This window comes from Opisthocomus hoazin, chromosome 15 (genome assembly GCF_030867145.1).
Source record: "Opisthocomus hoazin isolate bOpiHoa1 chromosome 15, bOpiHoa1.hap1, whole genome shotgun sequence".
In the NCBI taxonomy this organism is placed as follows: domain Eukaryota; kingdom Metazoa; phylum Chordata; class Aves; order Opisthocomiformes; family Opisthocomidae; genus Opisthocomus; species Opisthocomus hoazin.
The window spans coordinates 19,935,071-19,959,094 of record NC_134428.1 but is presented as its reverse complement, the minus strand read 5'-3'; the positions used below and the strand labels follow the sequence as shown (position 1 = coordinate 19,959,094).

The following is a 24,024-nucleotide window of genomic DNA, read 5'->3' as shown; positions in this document are numbered from 1 at the left end:
TCGGATGATGAAGTCACCACATGTTTGAAATGCTGATGTTTCTGACACGCTGCTACATCTGACAGGAATAGTTAGACAATTCTGATAATATTTTTTACTTACTAGAGCTAAATAATACAAAAACTAAGACGTTCTGTTCAATTTTGTTCAGCAGTATAGTGACTTTCAAAAAGTGCTCTATGCAGTAACAGACTTAGGTAGAATTAGTGATTCAGATGGATTAAACAAATCACAGGGTTAAAGTGAAAGTAGTTATTTAGGACTGTGGTTGCCAGAATATTATTTTTATGAGCTGAAGTGGTTTTGTTGAAGCATCACTATGGTATTAGTGAATTAGTGGGTGTACATTTGGGCCTTCATACCCATGTGTATATTGTCTATAAATAATAGTTATTCATATAAAAGGATTATCAGAAATATTCCTCGGTATGCTTTTATCTTAAGCTGAAATGATGGTACCTTCAGAAGAGCGCAAACTGTTGGTGGGAGATGATAAAGAGACTGTGGGGGGGGCAAAGATCCCCTCGCTCGTTGCACAGAATGCAGCCAGGCCCCGCTGACATTTCTTCGTATTTTTCAGTGCTGTTGTTCTAAGTGTAGAAGTAAGATGTAATATTAATGGGATTCATTTAGGACTGTTTATTTGTGTTTTATCTTAGTGTGAGTATTCAGCAAGTTCGTATTTGGTCATAACATGTCTTAAAATACTTTGGTTATTAATTAAAAAAAATTGAATTGAATGTGCAAATCAGCTGAAGTAAGCAAGATGTATTTGCAAATTTTAGACTAGTTGCTTTAAACTGCCTTTTAGATACGCACAACTCTTAGTCCCTTTCATTTTTCAATCTGCTACAACATTTCAGGTTGTGAGAACTTGGATGGAAAACTTTGAAAAGGTGACCGCAGTTGTACCAGTGCCGCAACCCCATTAATCACACATTAGTTCCTCAGAACCAGCGACTCTGGTTGGAGAAATGCATCCAGCTTCCTCTGCGGGCCGTTGCCCGGCGGGCTCTGGTGCGTGGTGCTGTGGTGGCTGGAGGTGCCACGGCCCCAGGGGGACAGCACAGCCTCCCTTGGGGCGAGGGCCACCGGCCCCAGCAGTGGGACACCTCACTCTGCACTCTCGCAGATTGCTTTCCGGACCGGACCGCAAAGGTGCACCCTCTCCAGGGGCGTTGCAGTGAACTCAAGCTGCTGAGCCGGGTGCAGGAATGTTATTTTCCTTGTGCCAGCTCCATCACTGCCGGAGCGGGAACCACCAGTGGGTCAGTGGCAAACCGGCGGGGAGAGCAGCGATAGCATCTGGATCCATCGCAGCTCCTTCCTCTGCTGGCATGACTCAGGATCCTCATGTGGCTTTAGTGAAAATCCCTGAGACCTGCTAACCAAGCTAGTTCAGAGAAGCTTTCTGAAAGTATTCAGAGCTTGTGATTCACTTCAGTAACGTGCCTTTTATTTATTTATTTTGAAAAGACCATGGTTCTGTTTCAGAAACAAGGTTCTATGCTAAAAACATGGGACAAAACCTTATAGTTCCATACAAATAGGAAAGAGATAATAAAATTATTCAAAGTGTGCAGAGACAAAAGATGCACACAGACACACCAGAATATGTCTCTAATAATAATGGGCAAGGCAGGAGTATTTGTGTCTTTTCTATTCAGTAGTTTTTTTACTTGGGCTCCTTTACATTTGACCTCTAATTTGAATGGCCAAACTGCTGGAATTCACTGTTAGGTCATTGCTTGTGTAGAAGTATTAGAGACATATTCTGGTGTGTTTGTGCGTATCTTTTGTCTCTGCATACTTTGAATAATTTTATTAGCTATTGTTCGAAAATGTCATTAGACATTAAATCAGTTTGTTTAGCTGTTGTGGGCTAATCCAAACACACAGAATATAACACACTGCTCTTGAGCTTTTCCTGTTAGCAGGCTTTCAGCAGCTCTTTCCTTTGCAGACCTCACGTGGCGGGGTTGGATGAAGGGCTTTAACCCTCTGGGTGGATTTTGTGAAGACTACAGGACAGGCTGAAGGCACTACAGCTCGCTATGCAGCGCAGAGGAAACAGGAGATGAGATGTATTAGAAGGGAAAAATTCCCAGGCCTTACTGTCTTCCTTAATAAATGCTTGGGTGCTCTTCAACCCTTTAAAAAAAGATGTAAAGCAGCAAGATTGCATGCTCAAGATTGTGGCTAGCTCGCAGGATTTCATAGCCAGTTGACCATGAAGCGCTTCTAGCTTCTACAATCTGCTCGACTGAACATTATTTCTTGAAGCCTTCCAGATTTTGGTGAAAATTCTTGCACAAAAATCTTTTTAGATGAAGGTGCGTGGTTGAAGAACTATTTCTTTTCAAGGATATGGAGGATGAAAATGGTGTTAAAACATCATTTCCTCTAGCTGTCCATTTTACTATTGCCACTTTTGATCTATGTTCATTTGAAAGTACAATTTATTAACAAATCTCTACCCCAACAGGTATTTTGATAGCATAAATATAGTGTAATTGTTGTTAATGCCGATTTTAAAGGGAAGAAAAAAACAGAGGAAGAATGCAACAAAAATGTTGACCCAAATGAATAAAAATTGCACTGTTTGTACTATGAAAAAATGAGATAATTATGACTATAAAATCCTGTGCTCAAAGAATGAAAATAAATAACATACACGCTATGTGGACATGAGAGAGAGCCATTGCGTTAGGACAGATTCACTGAAATCTTTTCTCCGTAATAATTCTTAATAATGTGAGGATATTTCTTTAGTTAAGAACTAAAACTGCCCTAGAGAGTGTTTCTGGAGTTTGGCAGCAGTGCAAGAGGATAGTTTACAAACATTCCACACCAGGAAAATATTTGGAAAACAGTAATGTGCTGTTTGGCCACTATTATTATAAGCAGCATTAGATGCATTTTTTGTTGCATGACAGACATCTGGTGAGTAAGTGGTCCATTTTTCTGTTAACAAACGAAGATTTCCTAGCCAAATCTGCTTTGCAATCGTTCCATATAAAATTTAATTTTAGTCTTACTCTTCTTTCTGGGTGGGGGGGAGTGATTAAAAAAAAGGCACCTCAGAACAAAGGGTTAAATAATCGGTTAAATACAGCACAGGAAAGCTGCAAAGTAGTTAGAGCCATTGTGGAGTTTCACTCTGTTTCTAGATTTTAGAATGATTTTTCCCTCTAAGCAATAGCTAAATGGTTTTCTTAGACTGTTCGTGTGTTACCCAAACCGTATCAGATCATATAAAGTTCAGCACTTTCTCCAGAGTGTCTGAAATCCTACTACAAAGAGTATTTGCATCTTAGAGTCTGACACCAAGTAGAAATAAAAGGCTGAAGCAATAACACAACTTGCTTTAATTAATTGTGTGTTTCTGTACTTAAGCTTGAAGGGTGGAAAGTATTGCTCTAAAGGCTACCTACAACACTGGTGAATGAGCAGCCGCTTAGGGTGCCACTTCAAAGAGAAACGCCCAAAAGAGCAACCGAAAGGAAGCTGCTTTGGAATTCTCTCAGTTCCTCCTGGCAGCCCAGGGCTTGCAAAGGAAAACAACCCAGAAATGGTTCTCTTCTTTTGTGTTAGTTACATAACCAGCTCCCAGCAAATAAAACTGGAGCTGGAGCAGCCATGGAAAGATCCACTTAATAACCCCGTGCCTACCGTAGCTGCTGAGAGCATCTTACCTGACTTTAATAGTTTTTCCTTCCTGGCTAAAGGAGATTCCTCACACTGTCTCCAGACAAAAAACTGGTAAAATTCAGGAGCCAATTGCACTGGTGCATATTTTGAGATTCAAGCCTTTGTGGTTACTCCAGATTTACACTGTATTGCTGAGGCAATCAAACAGATCTTGGTTTCTACATTTCTCTGTATGCAATATTGTTGTAGTTAATACTGAAGAAGTAGAAAAAAGTATCTGAAAATGGAAACCTGATTTTTACAGGAGTGCTCAGTCTTCCCTTTAGGATCAGTTGAAGCTCCAGTAATTGTGCTTTTGTGCTAATCAGACTATGCCTTATCAGTCATGCTGTAGCTTCTGTTAACCACTGTCCGAGGTGCAGGTTGGTACTTTGTTCTGTAGATGACAGCTCCAGCTGGGCAGCATCCTCTGTTTTGGCAACTGTGCTCTTTGCCTCCCTGTGCTTGTTGGCCATCCTCCCTGCTACCCACTCCACTCCACACCATGCATCGACCTGGTGGATTGCCGTCTCCGTCTCCCTTGTTACTTTCTTCCCACAGCTCTACTAATGGCCTTATCTTGGCTTTGGGACTTCAGTTTGTGATTTACTGGTTATTAAAGTCTGAGATTAGATGTGTGCTCTTTCATGGTCTTCAGGTGTCAGCTCTAACACCACTGCAGAGATGTTAAATTGTAGTGCCGTTTTTCTAAGGATGATTAGGAGACCAGTTTGAGGGTAGCTGTTACTGGTGATGTAAGAGGTAAAAAGGATCAAGAGAATTTATGCATTTGGCAGTTCTAACCATTTTTTACACTTACTTTATGTGAAACTAGACCTGGAAAGGAGGGACTTGTAATAAGTATGAAATTCTAAAATGTCACCCGTGACCAACTTCTACAAACTTTATTATCACGACCTCTGTAAGAATTAAAAGTCAGTCCATGTAGTCCAGAGCAGCAAATATTGTCAGACAATGTGTAATGGAGATTTATAAGAGCCAATATTTAACATCTTGAAATGAGAAGCATCCAGGATAATTTTGGAATCACTTCATTTGAATTCAGTATGTATTACAACAAAATATGGAGGTAAATATTAAGGTATTTTTATCAGATGGCATTAGATTAATCTTTGCATTTCCTTTAAAAAAAGAAAATAACCTTTGAGTAATGAGGAAACAGGGTACTCTTCATATTGCTATCACTCTGAAGTATGATGCTGAGAGAATAATTACTTGGAAGTAATTCCATTTCCATGTTTAAAGCTCTGATTATTTGAGTCCAGAATGCTTTTAAATTACCTGTTTTAGGCCTTGATACTGCAAATTAACTTTGGATAGTTAGATGCATATATAGAGGTAGAACAAAACCCCACTGAAATTAATAGGTCTGATGTGGCCTGGGGTTCTGTCTTGTAAGGCTGTTTGCAGTGCTTTTGTTTATTTTTGAAGTGCTTTTGAATGCTTTTTCCAACTAAATATATGATGTTCCGTACATGACAGATGAGTAGTACCAAACTTCAAACCTTCCGACAGCGTAGCTTTCCTTCGCTTTGTTTGGGAAACTTTCTTTGATTCTGCTTGTATTTAAAGCGCGCTGCTGGGTAATCATGGAACATGGATCTGTTTAAACCAAATTCAAAGAGTATCACGAACTGACACCTGCTTAAGTCTTTAATTAAAAAGTAACTTAATCTCTAACAATCTCTACATTCATAAGCAGAAAGTATCTGTATTTAATGTGTACTTTGAACTGCCATTCATTTGGAAATCAAAGATTTGTAAATGAAACAGCATGCTAGACGTGATGATGTTTGACTGGAATCCCTTCTTGTTGGCATAGCCTAGATTTCCTGATACTGTCAGCCCCTGGGAATACATTCTTATTAAAAATTATGTATAGAAGGAAATTACAGAAGAAGACTATCTTACAAAAAGTGTGTGTATCAACTAGTGGAGCATTGCTCCTCCTTGGAAGGGTCACCACGGGAAATACTGTTTGTATTTCCATATGTGTGTACTGCGTAAAGAGAGGTATTGTCTGTGTATTTCCCAACTCTGTAAGTTTTTCTGGGGTAAAATGTCTTGAAGACTTTAGTTAATGTTCACTGATGTTGTTTCACACTCCCTTTCTCAATTCTCTCGGCTTTTCTCCTCCAAAAGACCCCCCCCCCAGTGTTCCTGAAACAAATGTGTAGACAATCTTGTATTTTCTTGTTTGGTTTTTTTTTTTGACAGCTGGGGATGGTACGTGACAGTACGTGACAATAAGCATCAATTTTAGCTACTGAGAGAAAAAGAAGAAGAAAGAGCAGCCTCTTCAGTTTCTGCAGATCCATAGTTTCAGTTATCCCTACCCACTGGTGGCATCTGTAACGATTTCCAGGAGAATAGTATGTCTGATCTCACCTCTGCTGTCCTCACAATCAAGTTTAGCATGTTGGCTGAGAACTTCAACCTCTCTCCCAAGTAGAAAACATTAGTAACGATTCTTTTTGCAAAATGAACATGGCCTCCTCTGGCAGGAAATGAGACAGAAACTTCGTAAGGGAGGGATCAACAGAGCCCTTCATTTGTGAGAGGAAGGAAGCTGGCAGGGAGAGAGAGAATGAAGGTTTATAATAATACAGAAGTGAGTAGGAAGGGGACGTAGATATTAGCAGGCAGCAGGGAGGAGATTAGGAGCAAGCTGGAGACGTAAGCTCCAGGTGATAAATGGAGAGGAGTAAATTGTGAAGGAGATGTGGATAATGAGAGGAGCCCCTGGCATGGCTCTGGATGGGGTGGTGGCACGTGTACCAGGCCATGGGGTGGATGGGCGGTGCAAGAGAATCCCCAGTACACGCAGTGAGCTTGGCTTGCAGGAGCTTAGCAGCGTGTGACCCTTTTGACATGCTCGTCTTGTCTATCTTGAACCACTGCAGTGTCTGTGTTGTGCATGTGTTGAGTTAAATTACTAGCAAAGGTGTGTGGAAATGTGTCCAGAAAGGAGATGAACATTCCTTCACAACATTTCAGAGCTGATGTTTGAGAGTACAATGTTAAAGGCATTTGTTTTTGACCGCCTGCAGAGCTGACCAAACTAGTTTTGGGTAAGACAAGAGGGTGCAAAGAACTTTGGCTTGATTTAAATGTGGGTAGTTGTGCTCTTAGGATGGAGACTTAAATTCTGAAATGTTAGGTGTTTGGGCTTTGGGTTTTTTAGAAGCTTTCTTTTCCCCTTGTACTATGATTTGTTTATGTTGCTAGTTTTAAAATGCTTGGGATGTTGTTTGGGTCGCTGTTGCCTGCTGTTTGTAAGTACGTTTGTACTAGCCAGGGCAAATTTATACGACGATACAAAGAATCCAATGTGGCAATCAAAGGATCATGGTACTTCACCTTAGGAAGGATTAGACCTGGCATCTCTACAAGCTTCATTCAGGGAAAGACAGCTGAGGTAACTTAAAAAAAAAAAAGAAGGTTTTTTAACTGTGGCACAGATATTTCACTATGAAGTTTATTGATGGCTGTTGTCATTGCATGTCAAAACTTGTTAAGGTGAATTTTTATTCGCCCTCTTCTCCTGTCTGAACTTTCCTTCAGAAAGCTATAGTCACCAGTGAAAGATTTCAGTTAAGATTTCAGTTAAGAAATTGAGAACCTGAGGTTAAATGCTATCATTTAACAGCTGTTTTGCTATGATTATTTAAAAAATTTATTGCACCACAGTATTAGCAAACCAGTATGTGTATGATTATAATAGGTAGCAGGGAGAAGAAAAAAGACTGTTTGCATAAATTCTGGATGCATTCTGTTTCTGGTATTTAAAATCTGAACTATTTTTTACTGGACTGAATCAATCACAGAACAATTCAGGTTGGAAGGGACCTCAGGAGGTCATCTATCCAAATTATCTATCCAAATTCCTGCTCAAAGCAGGATCAGCTATGAGGTCAGACCAGATCCTGAAAACGTCTGAGGATAGAGACTGTGCAACCTCTGGACAACCTGTTCCAAGGCTTGAGTGTCCTAATGGTAAAATATATATATATGTATTTCCTTATATGTTGTAATCCACCTGTTTTTCAACTTATGTCCATTGCCTTTTTTCATCCCACCATGCATCATTATAAGAGCCTCAATCAGTCTCTTCTCACTAAGCCTTTTGTAGGTACAATACGGTGGTTGTTAGGTCCACCCAAAACCGTCTCTTCTCCAGCCTGAGGAAGCCCAGTGCCCTCAACCTCTCATCACAGGGCACGTGTTCCTGCCCTCCCGGCTATCTTGGTGTCCCTCCATTCAAGTTGCTCCAGTTTATTGGAAGCTTTCTTGTATTGGGGGCTAAAACTATACAAAGAAGTATCAGGTTGGTCTTTATGCAAAAAAAGACTCTTTATAAATCTGCTTTGTGGAGGCTTAGGGAGGTTTTCAGATGTTTTGTATCTGGCAACTGGGATTAAACTTTTTTAGTTGAGTGTCTTGCAGGTGTATACCTTAGAGGAGTCTTTTCTAGGCCAACTTCAGGTTTTAGGATAATGGACTTCTAATTTATTTTTTTTTTTTTTTACCAATGGCACCTAACAGGATGCCTGTCCATGAAGCTGCATACATATAATAGGTGTATGATCGGCCTTCAGTGAAGAATTTAAACTAGAAGCTTGTCTTGCTATAGCTGATACCTTAATATATCCTTTCTGTCTTTATACATAGACTCTAAGATTAGTGTGGTTAAGTACATTGAAACTAATAGAAAACAGACACAGAAAAATTGTTGCATGTTTAAAAAAATCATAAAATGAAAGAGGAAGTGCATCATTTATTATAACACCATGTAGACTAATGAAAAACATACTGCAGGCTGGAAATTTGTTGAGAGCTGAACTCAAAAAGTTTCCATTCCCGAAAATGCCTTGGGGCCTCTGGCCGTAAGCTTGTGGCTAAAGAGGCACTATGGTAAACTGACATAAAAAATAACTGCTCCATAAACATTCAGCTCCTGTTTCACAATAGTTGGAAATAATTTTTTAAGAAGTGTTGGCTATTGATACTGACTGTAGTGTATCAAAGTAAAAAGGAGGCGGTGCATTTATGACTAGAATATTAAATTGGAAATGAAACACCGGGGAGATGGGCACTGGGCACAAAGATGTGGCATTCATTGCACATAGGAGAACATGAAAAAGATGAAGTGACTTGCCGAGAGCGACTGAACAGCACTTGGTACTGGCAGAGCTGGTATTAACATTAAATAGTTCCTGGCTTCTAGTCCTTTGCGCATTAGCCTAGAGCAGGGTGAACAGCTCACCTGCTCCCCAGCACTCTGAGCAGGCTTCAGCCTTTGCACTCCAGCACGTTCTTCAGGCTGCACGCAAATGCACCCTCAGAGTATTGATGGCATCTCCACCATCACTGCGCCGATGAATGGTATTGGCCATTTAAAGAAGGTGGAGTTTTGTGTCTCTTGCCTTTTAATTGTTTGGCTTTCTTAAAGGTGCACCTTTCCTGCAGAGCTGGCCTGAGCTACCTTGGTGGGAAGGAGGGTTGAAGTAGTTGAACTGGTGGATATGACGAGGTGTTGGCTTTGCCTTCCCTTCTCCTTGATTGGCCCTGGTCAATGTATGAAAATCTTTGACGTGGGCTATGGGCTTTCAGGCAGTTTTAACTGCCATCATGGCCCATGGGTAGAGATGCTGGGGAGAGCATCGCAGCCGCCATTCCTTCTTCCCATGCTTTGGCGGGCAGTTTGCAGAGATGATTGATGCCAATTAAACCCTCTGAGTGCTGATGTTTCTGCAGTTCCTCTGGATGACAGAGGTTCCTCTGCCGGGCAAGGAGCCCTGGAGTGCTTCAGGATCATGGGACACTTCCATGAAGTCCAAATTTCACTAACCTATAAAGGTGTAGTAAATTGAATCTATCCTTCTAAGAGCCTACTTACGTGGCTGGTTTGTGAGCTTTGAGAAGGAGAATGATCGGGGAGTAAATATTGCTTGCCTTCGTTAACTCTTCAGTGAGGAAATAAATTTTCCAGTACCTTTGCACAGTAGTAAATAGCAGGTCTAGAAGTCCCAGTTTTGGTAACTATTTTCCCTGTTGTACATTGATGAATTAAACAGTAATAGTCACACTGTATTGCTACAGCTGTACTTACGTGAGGTGCAGCCCAGGAGAATGTCCGTCTGAGACTGAGCCCCTGGGAGAAAAAAAAGAAAAAAAAGAAAGGGTGAAGCACTTGTTGGTTTGTTGAAAGAAATTAAAAGAAAGTTTAATAAATTCTGATAAATACAGATCATTCAATTTTTTGTCTTATGTCTCACTGTACCGTGCTCTGTGTAGCATTTACAATACACAAGGTTTCTATCCGGTGATTAGGAAATCTGTAACGTGATTGCTTATGATGTTTGGTGTTGAACTGCTCCATGTACCGACTTGACTGTAGCTGAAAAGTTTACAGAATTAATGTATCACACCGGTGTTGATGGTTTTATTTACATTTGTGAGGTGAATTGAGGTTCTCGAAAAAAAGCTGTATATTGATCTAAAAATAGAAACTCAGCTTCCTTCTCCTCGTTGAAGATGTCATGCTTGGTGGGTTAACACTGACACGTAACAGTCCCAGTATGAAATATTTGTCGTGTAATATGATACTATGCTAAATGCCAGTTTGCTTTGTTATTGGAAAAAGTAGTGGTTTTGGCATACCGTGTACGCTAATTCGCTTTGGTTACTGATTATATATTTGCTCCTTTGCACACTGTGGGGGAAAAAAATATGGAGAGCAAGTATATTTTATTAAATTATAAAAGCAAAAGTATAATACATCTGAGTGCTCAAAATGTGTAACCAGCATTTCAATATGCAGATGTAACTTACCTAAAGGAGAAGAAAAATGAAGTAAAGCACTAATTTCCCTATGTCTTATAGTAAAAAACAAAACAAAAAACCAGTAAACAAAACCCTCTACACATAGATACAGGCATTAAAGAGGTTTTAAGTTTTTTAGCTTAGGTAAATGATTGAATGGTAATATTTGGAGAGCAAGATAACTTTAAAGAATAGATTGTCCCCACAGTATCAAAGATGGATTTTCCCCTGAAAAGAATGATTAACTAGTTCGAGTACTTAATTATGACTGAATTTTGAGGAAAGCAGAATACTTTATTTGGGAAAAAATGGATTAAGATAGCAGCCTGTGCCACTCCATTCTTTTTATATTAAAGTTTTATTGAGAGGTGTGGTAATGGTCTGTAAAAGATCTGATCTCTTTCTGGGATACATTTTTCCTTCTCCTTTTCTCTGTTGCTAGCACTGGTTCTGATCTTTACTACCACGCGTTACAGCCAGAGCTACCCAGCTCCCCTGCTCCGCTTGGCCTCTTTTCGTCCTCTGTTTCACGTGTTGTGGCTCGTGTTTAAGGACACAAGAAAAATACCCAGTGCAACCAGAATTTTGCTTGCAATTTTAGTTTCATAATTTGATGAAGTATAGTAAATAGAAGGACAAACTGTTATTATTGTGTGCTCTTGATCTTAGGAGAAAGGGGTTTCCATGGCTGATGTGTATTTGTAATGTGTCACACAGGTGGAAATCACCTAACACCAACTCTACGGGTCTTAAAACTATGCTGCAGCGGCTGTCTGTTTGCAGTCTCTGGCTGGCCTCTTCTCCAACGCAGAAATAAATGTGCCACAAAGTCATGCAAAGAAAGAGCAGATCTTCTGTTTATACTTTCACACTAATTTAAGTTGAGTTCAAGGACCTAGCAGGACAGCTGCCCGGTGCATTAGAGCAGAAAATGGACGTGGAGAGCGCTTTTCCTCTGTGTGTGTTAGGTGGGAAGGAGGATTTAGCTGGCTAAACTGGTGGATGTGAAAAGGCCTGGCTGATAACCTGTGGAAGAGCTGTAATGCATTCTGGAGCTTGGGAGCTTCAGCCATGTAGGGACAGATTGTAGGAGATGGCTTCTGCTGACTAACGCCGTCCTGCAGCGCCTTAGTTGTGGCCTGTGGCCTCATATCCACGTATGTATGGGTATGACTAGCATTAGACATGTGGATTGTCATTGAATTCAGCTGGCGAAGTTGCACAAACTTATTTATGCGCATGGCAAGGTGCAATGCTCAGATCTGTGGTTGGAGGAGCGCTGCCATGTGCTGACGGAGCTCTCTCGAGTGGATTGGAGAAAGGTTCTGTCCACAGCAGTCACCCAGCAGTCACCGAAGCTTGCTTTGCTACTGCTGGCCTGCTCCGGGTTCACAAGGATAACGTGCATCTCGTTGCCTTCCTCCTTAGCGACTCAGCAGCTCTGCTGGATTGGTTTGATTTTCTTGCTTTCCAGTCCTTGTTGAAGTACGGTTTTGTTTATGTAGTAAACAGTGTTTCAGGAATAATTAAACCACAACACGAATCGTAACTGAGATGCTGAGCTGTACACACTGCTCTTCACGTCTGTGAGACTGTGGAGGTGAGTACCAAGTTTGGTAGGGACAGCCTTAAAGTGGGTTTGCAGTTGTGCTGGGAGCTGAACCCACTGTTTTTTGTTTTTTAATGTAAGCAATTGGAGTGGAGTAAAAAGGTGGTTAATCAGTTTGAAATGAAGTTGTAGCATGGACAGAACGAGCATAGTATTTCTAGATAGCTTGAAGAATGAAGTACGTTTTCAAATGTCATATGTAATGTATAATTTTATTCGTGAGGCCTGTGTTTTATATGCTAACAAATACAAATCATATATTGTATTAATCGTATATAATTGTGAATCACAACATAAAATTTTGCAATGCTGTAATGAAGAAAAATGAGAGAGATAAGGAGTAGCAGCTGTAGAACTAATGAAGGAGTTAATTTCAATGTGTGTTTTGGACCATTAAGTACTGTAAAGCAAAAAGTGTTGTGTTGCCAGCACAAGCCAGAGGAAGGCAGTTCACCACCACTCCCTTCCCCGACCAGCCTTGCTGGGGACACCGTAGAGCTCAGGCTTCACTAAAATTGTTTCATTACTTCAGGCAGTAGTGCGCACTAGAAATGTGGAAGCAGATACAAATCGTTGTTTCAGATTGTCTTTGACCAAGGAAGATCTTTTATGTTCTGCATGTGAATATAATTTTTTTGTCTATGAAAACGGTTTAATCCTTACAGATTGGAATACATTATATGCACATATTTAGCAGTTTGAGAGCCCGGAGTCCAGGTCTTTTTTTTTTTCTGTCCGTCAAGGCTCTCCAAAGGCTGAGGTCTGTAGGCTGTCCAATTCATCATTGTTCACATTGTACGTTTTTTAACAAGTCTGAAATGTTTTCCTTGTGTGGTTTTGCAACCCCATGTGTTGTTTTTTTTTCCAAACAGCATGAGTCCTATCACTAGATCAAATTTAGAATTCGCTGCTTCCAACAATTGTCTAATGGATCCACATGTTTACACAGCATGACATTGGCATCCAGATAGTGTTGTCAAAGTCTCCAATCAGTACTACTGTTTCATGCTTCCTCCCGGCTTTAAAAAAAAAAAAAAAAGCTATAGGCAGGGTTATTCTGGTGTTCAGGGATGCAGTGCATGGTCCCTCTGCTTCAGCCACCAGCATTGTCTCACAAAATTTAGAAAGCAAACTTTTTTCATCTATTCCAAATGAAAATGTCAACTCTCAAGTATTTTATCAATGCTTAGTGTATCAATAAATGGATTTTGAAATGCTAGTGAATGGGAGACTGGAAAATACGTTTCTAGAGCCGATCATTTTTTCTGTCCAGAGTTTCCCAGACTGAATGAAAAGTCTTACCTGCCTGTGCCCCTGCTGCCAGCCTGAGTCCCGCTGCCTTGCTAAAGCTCCCAGCTGCTTCTCCCTGCCCCTGCATCTGTCCTTGCGTTGAGAGCAGCGTTTGCGGAGCCCTGGGGTGACTCGAACCGCCTACCCGCTGTGTCTGACAGCTCACCTACCAGGCGGCAGGCTCAGTCACCTGGCATTTGCGGAGCACGGGAAGACCTTTTGTAATTAACTCGCCCGTGTATTTTGCAAAGTGTTTAATTCCTGTTCTCTGTGATTGGATGTAAATAAATCCATAGCAGTTACTTGGCAGCAACCTTCCACAGTCGTTTGCTCTGAAGAAACTTAGTCCCTGGTAGCATGAAGTGAAGGAAGGGGGGTTTGGCTAGGACACCAAAACCTTTCTTTTTTTTTTTTTTTTTTTTTAATGCTCTCATGGGATCTTTCACTTCCACACAAGCAACTGCCTGAACTGGCCAAGTGGTCTTGATTTAACGCTGCTTTATGAACACTACTTGTCCCAGCTGCAGGATGTCATAACCTCTATTTCCTCAGCTTAGATTCGAAATCTGGAGCCATATGATTCAGATGAACCACAACTGCCCTTGCTTTAACTTGATGTATTTGTTTTGAAAATACTGTTGTTCACTCCAAGTTTTAGCTCCTCAGCAATTTAAGCTGATTTGCACTGGTAAATGTCGAGTACTTACCAGCTTGATTTAAAAAGGAAAAAAAAAACCTGCAAAGAAACCTGAAGTAATTTTTAACTCATGAGTGCCAATGAAAATACTTCACTAGCATAAACTTAAAAAGAATAAAAGTTTTTATTTTAATAAAAAATGATAGATTGTCCCTAAGATAAATGTAGCTCTGATGCAAAAATAATTTCTTGCAAAAATAATTGCATGTTGTATAGTATTTCAGTGAAGGACAGCGAACTCCCAAAAAACTGTTGCTGCAGGCAGGTTTCGTAACGGAGGATGATGAGCAGAACTGGGTTGGCTTTGCAGTTGGGCTCCTGTCCTTGTGCAGCTGAGAAACAAGTGTTTGGATTTGAAGTAAAGCCGACTGGATTTGTAAAGATGCTTATCATATTCTCTGGCCTTCTTCAAATCACCAGAAAATATGAGGGCTGACAAGCCTAACTTGGTATGCTTCTCAATTAATATTTTTATGCTAGATTACAGTACACATAGGTAGGCACAAATGTGAGATTTGTAGTCACTCAGGCTGTATGTGAGGGTGGCAGATGCTTGCTGCCTTTGCTACTGTGTTCTACCCCACGTATGTCTACTCTCCAGAAATAAAGCCACTGCAAATATTAGTGTCAGTTTAGTGCCTTTGCATGCAACTTGTCAGAGAAATTAATATTTCTATAACTCAACAACTTTCATATGGCACTAAACTTTTCAGTTCTAGATTCGTATGTACAATGTGTGTCAGCTCCTCTCAACTCCCTGTGCTTTTTGGCATTCTGTCTCCTGTTGAAATTTATGTGCTTATCAGTTAAGCAGGGGATTATTTGTTGTTGTTTTTCTAATTGTTTTTTAAGAGTAACCTAATCCAGAGTAAGTAGGCAGAATAAATGCGGTGTCACATCCTTTCTGAAGATATTTGATGGCATGATTTAAAAATGTAAAATTAAAAAAAAAAACCATTAAAAAATAGTCTTTGCTATGGCTGTAGCCTGTTTAAAAAAACGAACAAATAAACTGCAAAAACCTGCCTTTATTAAAACAACTGAGATACAACAGAAAAAACTGAAAATCACCCAAGAGGAGGGGCTGCATGTGTACCCCGTCACCGAAGGTCAGTCTAAATCACTGGTGTATCCTATGAGGGTTTTTTCATTGCTCGTTACATAAATGAAGATTTACAAGCTCTAATTTTTAGAAATCTTTTGCGATTAAGTTTATAAACGTCACAACTTAATTACGTTCTTTACTTTCACTTTTTCTAATTGCCAGTTGTGGTATTTTGTAAATTTCCTCATTTATTAATAAATGCTCAGAGAGATTAAACAGAAAGTTCGAGGGCTGGGATACTTGCGCAAAGATATTTCGGAACTGTTGACAATTGACTGAAATATCCGTAGCCGCAGCAGCACCTGCCTGTACAGCCCGTACAGGGTGCGAAGTTTTGCAAACCCAGATTTCTGTTCAGGTACCACGCAGGCGGAGCAGACCTAGGGCGTCTGCAGAGTTGCTACTTAATTGTCAGGTGTGTCTTAGGGAGTGGAGAAGTGTTGAGGAAATTGCATTCGAATACTGAAAATGACCTTACAATTAAGATGCAATTTTACTTGATGGGTTTAGGCAATTCTACTTGCTGCCAAACTGCATGGCTGGAGTGAGGTTTTTCTTGGGGAGACCTTACTGCGGCCTTTCAGTATTTAAAGGGGGCCTTTAGTAAAGAGGGGGACAATCTTTTTAGCAAGGCCTGTTGTGACAGAACAAGGGGTAATGGTTTTAATCTAAGGCAGGGTAGATTTAGACTGGATATAAGGAAGACGTCTTTTACAATGAGGGTGGTGAAACACTGGCATAGGTTGCCCAGAGGTGGTCGATGCCCCATCCCTGGAAACACTGAAGGTCAGGTTGGACGGAGCTCTGAGCAACCTGATCTGGCTGAAGATGTCCCTGCTCACTGCAGGGGTGTTGAGCTAGATGGCCTCTAAAGGTCCCTTCCAACCCAAAGCATGCTATGATTCTGTGATTCTTCCTCCTCGTATTTCCCTCTTTCCTAGGGTGATGCTGTATGCTGGTTCTGAGTTTGGTGTAAAACAGTACAGCTATTCCAGATTTGAAAGCTGGTTTTGGTGTCTGAAGGCAGTGCTATTGCCCAGGGACATGAGCTGAATTCCTTAGCAGTAGTTACATGACCAACTGGAACAGTTTCATGCACTCCACTGTCCATTCTTTTTGACCATGATTGCTGAAAATTAGTTCTGCACCATAAGATTTAGCCCATCTTGTTTTATATTTTGTGCAATGTCCCAGCCTTGTAGGCTGGTCGGAATTTCTTTGTATTCGCACACATGAAGCTTACGTTTCTCACGCTAAGTCAGACCTGCGGAGCTCACAGCTGGAGGAGTGCTCTCGCTAACCTCCTGGCAGCTAAGAGGCAGCGGCTGCTGTTGGGCTGTTGGCACTATTGCTGGCCAAGCAGCTCCCCAGGAGGGAACGCATGTGCCTCCTGGCTCGCTAGCGGGTTTGGACGCAGGCATTTTCGTGCTGAGCAGCTGGCCCATCTGGACGTGACCACCTCCTGAGAAGCCGCAGCTGGGATGTCTGCATTGCCTCCCGTTCTGGTGTGTGCCTGACGGCATGGGATTATTCCTCAGCTAACCTGCTGCTGGGACAGATGGCAACAGGAGAGCTGTCTTTGTGTCCTTCATTAGTAACTGGCGTTGCTGGAGGTCAGGGTTGTAGAAGGCAGGCAGAAGAAAGGATGGTGAGCGCTGTAGTGGTTGTGAATGCGGAGGCTGGAGATGGGTTGCACGTGTTCTTATGATCGGATTTTGCAACAAGGAGGAAGTAGTGTGGCTGAGATTGCTACATCACAGTTCTCAGAGGCCCACCCATTTGTTTTGACACAAATACCTACTCTGGAGCTGTGTGGAGGCATGGAGGCTAGACACGTACCTTCAGACATGTGGTCTTCAGGGTTTTTTATTACTCTTTGAAGCTCAAGTTTGATGTTTTAGTATTTTGTTTGGAGACTGAAGCATTTAGATTAATAATTCTGCCCTTCTAGCCATTTCCCTGATTTACCTTGCAGGGTAAACATGCTTTCGTTCTGTTTTCCACACTTCCTTTTCCTTTTCTTTGCTGTTAGCTTAATTTTGAGATATGATATTCAAGTGAGAAGTAAGTGTCTCTTTGGGAGTGAAAGAAAAAACCGGCTAAGGATTTGAGTGAGCTGACCATTTTCTCTGTTTAGAAGCAACAGCTTATTTTTCAGTATTCTGCGAGTCCTCAAACACAGATCCTGCCAAAGGCACCGACTTTAACAGTGGCAGCACTGGGGAGAACATGCTCAGGTTTTCTGGCAGTGCTTACAAGCCACTTAGAAAAACAGGCGCGTTGCTTGTAGCGAGTGCCCCGCAGTTTGGAAGGCACCGCTTAAGACAGATTTATAAAGAATTTCTTTTTGTGATTGTAGTTACCCATTTTCGTTTCATCTACAGTGGGCCCAGTTTCCTCAGTGCTTCATATCTAGGATCTTAACATCGAATCTGTAATTAATACAGCTGCATTTAGAGACGAAGACATTTGCAGTGTTTACAGCAGTTACTCACTGTGTTGCACAGTGTGGAACTCAGCATGTTTTACACATTCTCTGCTTGTGCATGTACAGATTTTTATAGTTGAATTAAGAATTTGTAGCATACTGGGTCTCATATTCCAGGTCTGTTTGTTTCTAAAGCTATACACAGAACTTGGGCTAGGTCATAAATCTCTGTAGATGAAATGAAGGCTGATTAGAATTTTAATATTAAGGAAGGAAATGGCCTTGGGTAGTGCACTACAGAGCAGAACAGGCCTTCTGTTAATACACAACAGTATTACTGTTTTCTTGAACTTTGCCTTCCAATCCAATTAGTACTTGTGCCTAGAAATCATAACTCTGATGCCTTCTCTTTGGTAATGTTGAATGTTATCCTTGTCCCAGTTTATATCATTTCCAGTAGTAAAAACAATCATGATTATAAAACTGCTAGATAATATATTCTTAAAATTGAATTAGATGCAGGAGTACATGGTATTTGTTGATAAACAAAGCAGAGTCATGATGGTATATCAAACTGGCTCAGTTCTGTCTCTTTTTAAATTAGATGAAATCAAGAGGTTTTTATTGTGACATGCTTTTCTTGTGATAACATATTTGTATATTGTACTCTTCATGATATGAAGACCAAGCTTTCAGTGTAAATAATTTCTTTTTTTTTTTTAGAGTCAAGCAAAATAGGAGGAATCTATGTTGATGGCTTTCATTTTAAGCACTTCTGCGATAGCATCATGCCCACAGTATGTAATGAGCTCATAGGAGGAGTAGTTCCAGCCAGCTCCTTTATCAGCGTGAGCCATCATAGCTCAGTATGTGTCCTCCTATGTCCTCCTCTCCTGCCCTCACGGATAACTGGATTGGACTAGATGCTGCATAATTCTCTGGATCTGTATTACTGAGCCTTCGCTGCACCCATCTTTGTTGCACATTTACAGCAGAATGTTACTACTGAAGTGTGGAATCACATTCTGGTATTGTTATGTGAAAATTGATTCTGATTCCTCGGTATTTCAGAGTATATTATTAGCGTAGTACAACTAATCATTTTCTTACAAGGGGAATGACAATTGTAGCCTTGTTTAGACGCTGCGTGTGTATTTATAGGATCGTGGTGCCCAAATATGGTGGCTAAGCTTGGCTGCTTCTCCTGCTGGTTGCTGTGGCTTTGTTTCATTGTCCAGAAGAAGTGACAACATTCTCAACTCTGTAGCATCCATCGCCAGGATTCGTGCGATGTCCACTTTTGGCAGGAAAAGAAAGATACGTATTTGTTGATTTGGGCCTTTAAACGTTGTAGCAGGCTTCATCGTTTACTATCTATCCTTAAGAAGTTTTGTTTGTAGTTCTCACACCATTAAAACGTCACATTAGTGGCACAGTCTGAAACATATTTATCCCACTCAAGAGACTCAACAGCTTATTCACAGTCTGTCATGCAAGTAGCTTTACTTTAGATTTCTTCCCTTTTTCCTTTGATCACTTGTGTAATGTGTTTGAAATGTATGCCTGATGTTGATTCCTTTTTGTGTTCCATTGGGTGCATTTGATTTTGCAGCTAAGTGGATTGAATACTAAATGTCCTTTTTGCATGTGTACGTAACAGTGTTTTAGTTTTCTGCTTTCAGACAGAGCAGGGGAATTCCTAGGATTTTAAGGCCTGATAAAGCAATAAAAAATATAGCAACAACAAGAAGATTAAAATAGAAATGTATTTCTAGAATTTGGGGGATTTTATATTGTACGTCAGAGCAAAAGGAACAAACTGTATCAGAGATAATATTGAAAATGAAAAAAATCAAATTATTACATTATGTCATCCACATTGCAAGAATATTATAGATAAACTCTGACTTTCTTAGTGCATTTTTTTCCCCTGTGTTAACCCACCAGTGTTTCAGTAACCAGCGATATATGGGTTTATGGTGACTTGGCATAACAAATCCGGTGCTGAGAACGAGTAGTTGTATTCCAAGATTTTTGTTTTCTCTTTCTTTCTTAAAGTAGAAGAATGCTAATGTTTCCTGTCCATTCTGAACTTCCAGACTGGAACAGTATGTGATAAGCTGGCTCCCACGGTGCAAGTACCCTTCAGAGATCCTCTTTGTAGAGCATATGAATTCTTTTGTTGTATTTGTTGCAGTTTTTGGGCATAGCACAGCAAGTTTAGTTTAGTTTTGGGGTCTGCATTAGACACAGCATTGCAATAATGTTCCTGTTAAAGGGTTCTGTAGTGATTCAGTACTGAACGTGCAATGACTCTACAGCTCTGGAGAGACTCATTTCTTTCGGGTCCCATATGTTGTCTTTAATCAGGGAACGAGGAGGAAATCATTTGAACTGAGATGCCTTCAGATATAATATGAGCAAATATAGAAGTTCAGACCTTACTAGGCAGTTTTACAAACTGCGGGGGAGGATCTCATTGTGGTTTTGCCTACAAACACTTTTTATCTGTTGAGTTATGGTTTTTAATTACTCACAGCTGTGAGTGATTTTTGTGTCAGCCATGTGAGCTGTGTGAGCATTCAAAACTGAATTATTATGACAAGTTTTCCCTAGAGGTGATTTTACTTCTTCCCCCCTTCTCAATTCACTTCACTCAAAAGCTGAGAAGAAAGGAGTACTGGGCTTGAGTGACTGGAGAGTTCTCTTCCTTCAGTAGGCAAAAATGGAAAGCCAAAGCCAGCGATCCCACTGACATCTCATACCGAAAGCTTCCCAAATGATCCAGGCATCAATATGAAACGCTAGCCTCGAACCAGCCAGTATGGCGGTACTCAGCACTACCAAAACTGAACAGTACTGCTCTTGGTGAGAGACAGCAAGAAGCCCTGTCCTACCTCGTGCACCAGGACCAGTGTTCCTGGTCCTAACCTTGGAGAGTTTCCCACCCGCAGTGGTACCTGCCCAGCTCGACATGGACATGAAATAACCAACCAACTGCAGAACCAGCCGGGCACGTGCGTGTATGCCAGCGTGTCCCCGCGAGCACTGGAAGAGTATTTGTGGCTTTGTCAAAGGTGTCTCTGTCTAAGAGTTTACAGAAGAACTGGTGGGAGTGCCACTTACACCTTCACCCAGCGTTTCTTCCTGCAGGATGAGGCTATGTTCAATGCTTGTTCTGGCAGAGCCATCTCAGTCTTATTGTAATAGTTTCTAATTACTCATTTCTGCAAGATCACTGCCTGAGAGTCACCACGAGCCAAATACTCTGTGAACAATTATCCCAAGAAGTTGTTAATCACTGTGGAACTACTACAGCTCTTTAAAATGTACTGCCTGTACCGATACCGTAAATCCCCTTTCCACTAATTATGGAGCCCTTTGTATTGTGAATTCTGTTTTAATGAAGGTACTAAAGTGCTGCTGTAGCTTATTCCTCGTGTTGCTGGCTGTTATGTACAGACGAGCATGGGAGGTGGAGACACAGCTGCAAAAGACCCTGCTAACCAAGCAAGTTAGGTGTTTTATTGTCTAGGGTTTTTTTAATTCTGATTATCGGTCTGGAGAAAGAGCCACAGAAATGCTACAAAACTTTCTATCTTTGTAATGGATTTTGTGGCTTTCTATTTGCAACGTTTGTTGCATATAAATTTTTGCACTTTGGCCAAAACAAGACTCTTTTTCTGACTTCCAGATGGGTTGAAAGCATATGTTGCCGTATTATTTATTGTACAGCACTAAAATAACTGTATGTACTGAACATATGCTAAAGGAGAATTCACAAATGGCATCTCCCTCAGTGCAACTTTTTAAATATTTCAGAGAACCTGCTGTTGGTGTCCTATTGTAGCCGCGTAACTTTGTAAGGAAGACAGACAATTTAAAAGGTTTTGGACAGAATTATGAAAATTATTAATGTTTGAAATTGTTACAGTACCAGGAACATTAAACCTAATTTGGTTGAAATCCAAATACAAACCTTATTTTAAAAGCTAAAAAGAAAGTAATGAAAGTTTTAACGCTTTTATTATGGGTGAAGGATTTCAAAAGCCTTTAGAGGTCTGTCTGCTCTTTTATATGGGTTATGTTTCTGACGCCTCTCTATGTGGGATTTAAAGCAGTTTTTGTTATTTAAAAGGAAAGATAAACAGTTTGGCAGTAGATCTACTCATCTTTGAATAGATAAAAATGCTTAAAAAAATTTGACAGTTGCTTGTAAGAGTATTGGAAAGTTGTTTTTCTGCTTTTATTTCTACTATATTTATAGGCTGAGTAGCTTAGAGGGCATTCTAGGTGAATTATTCGTTTGCAATTAACAGCTCTTTTTCAGTCTTTTGATCATACTTCCAGTTGTAAACTGAAGATAAACCTTGAGATGATTGTGCTTTTTGCTTCTTTAGACTTTGTCTTTTTCAGCCTGTCATAAATTTGGGGCAGAATTTTAATGTGCGTGTTTCTACTGACAAATGTTCCTTTCACCTAAATGGTACAGTGATGTATTCCACTGGAGTAAGGCTAGGTGTTCTCTGGTTCAAAATTTAGCAAGCAGTGACATATACCTGCACTTTAATAATGCCTCTGGAGTACCCAAGTGGCATGTTATTAACTGCTTCTTTATTTTTTCCGGAAACATTATAGATTTGTGCTTAAAATATTCACTTGTTGAGTACTGTATTGTTCAAAAGGATATTTATTTAAATATTCCGGATAAAAAAATTCTAGTAGAATAAAAATGCAATAATATGATGTATAATTCCTTTTCTACTTTGGCCAAATCTCCTCCCTGCCAGGAGCTCACCAAGAAGCTGGAGCCAGGCTCCTTGCTGAGGTGCACAGCGGGAGAATGTGAGAGGTGGTGGTAAAGCGCAACAGGGCATTATAGCTGAATATGAGCAAAATGTTTATTGCTATATTGAAGCACCAGAGCACATGGCCAGGGAGGACGTGGAGTCTCTCTGCTCTGGGAAACTTCCCCCACCCAGCTGGAGAAAGCCCCGAGCCACCTCTCCCGCAGCCAGCAGTGGTGGGCCAGGAGCAGGGACCGCGTCCTGATCTCTGCGTGCCCCTGGCTTGCTCAGGGTCCTCACACACTGGCTCACCTCCACGCAGCGATGGTTACCAAAGCTGTCTCTACTGACATCTTGTTGCTCTGCAAAGGTTGATCTCAAGGTTTGGTCTGAGACCAAATTTAATTTGTTATTCGTCGGATTCTGAACTTCTTTGCCCTGACATGTGGGTAAAGAGATCAGCAGCACACGTGGAGACAGCCTGAAAACGTCATATGTGTGCTTGGAGGGAATTACAAAGAACAGAGGCTGAGCATTTCTTTTACACAAAAGGACAGATTTTACTTGTGAACGCGACTGGAAGACATCATGATTCCTCCAGACGTTACTTTTACAGCAGAAATCATAATGAAAAACAGCTCATATTTAATACCCAATTCAAGGGTAAAACTAGTACCTAAATTAAGGCTAAAACTAGTACCTGAACTAGCTCTGCTTATTGAAGTAGTAGGTGAGGAGTGTTTTGCCATATCAGTTCTTGCAGCATATCTGTTCTTTGCTATTGAAGCCCTCCTATTCCTAAAGCATTCCCCATTTCCCACTGGTGTCCTTACAGCAATGATCTGTCAGGAGGGGTCTAAGTTGAGACCAGATAAAAAAAAAAAAGCGCTTGTGAGCTCAATCTAAATTTTGTTCTCTGGCGATCGAAGGGGCAAAAGTCCCTGTAAATAAATTTGTTCTCTTCCTAAATAGATAACTAGCCAAATGCATTGCAAATATTTGTTCAACTGATCAAATATTGGTTTAGGTTTAGAAAACTAATTAACCTAATGTTTGAAGAATTAGACATTTTGTTCCTAAACACTCTTCTGTGTCATTACTTCTGTACCAATGACCCCAGGTATTTTGGTCAAAATAGAAGACCCATCTGATGAAAATTAGTCAGACAAACGTCTTTGCAGCTCGGATAATTCTTGCTGTTGTGTGCATTCACGTTAAAATAGCGCAGTTGTATGTTAAAATTCTAGTGGTTTCACTAGGGAAAGACCAGTCAAACTGTAGTGCTGTCTAATGCTGGTAATGCGGAATTTTTTTTCTGAAGGAACTGAAAATATAAAGAATAGTTAAAATGACATTGTTTTGTTCGTCCGTCGGTATTGGGCGAGATCAGTATCATATGCCTATATGTAACATTTAAATGAGAAAACAAAGTTGTAAGATGAATAAAATTACTAAGCTAGCTTGTTTACTGATTTTTCTTTTTTTTGTGTTTTTAGTTATGCGCAAAACAACTAAACTATGGAATTCTTACTAATTTTTTTTTTACCTGTTGCTGATGACAAAGGCGCACAG

The 24,024-nt window shown here is 40.5% G+C and overlaps 2 protein-coding genes across 9 annotated transcripts in view; one reads left to right on the top strand and one right to left on the bottom strand.

The window, feature by feature from the left end:
- Window positions 1-24,024, top strand: part of CHLSN (cholesin) — a 133,724-nt gene that overhangs the window by 63,427 nt on the left and 46,273 nt on the right. The gene's annotated exons all lie outside the window — the stretch shown is intronic.
- The window catches only part of GPR146 (G protein-coupled receptor 146), a 55,666-nt gene that overhangs the window by 19,893 nt on the left and 11,749 nt on the right, over window positions 1-24,024 (bottom strand). For 3 of the 6 annotated variants that reach the window (XR_012765570.1, XM_075436141.1, XM_075436143.1), the window contains one exon: window positions 9,824-9,865. Coding sequence is in view for 2 of the 6 variants with exons in the window: in XM_075436141.1 (XP_075292256.1) it covers window positions 9,824-9,865 (42 nt within the window). In the remaining 4 variants the exon portion in view is untranslated. Of the gene's footprint in view, window positions 1-459; window positions 591-4,443; window positions 5,314-9,823; window positions 9,866-24,024 lie in introns of those variants that run through there. The other 3 variants (XM_075436142.1, XR_012765569.1, XR_012765568.1) reach the window with 3 other exon arrangements.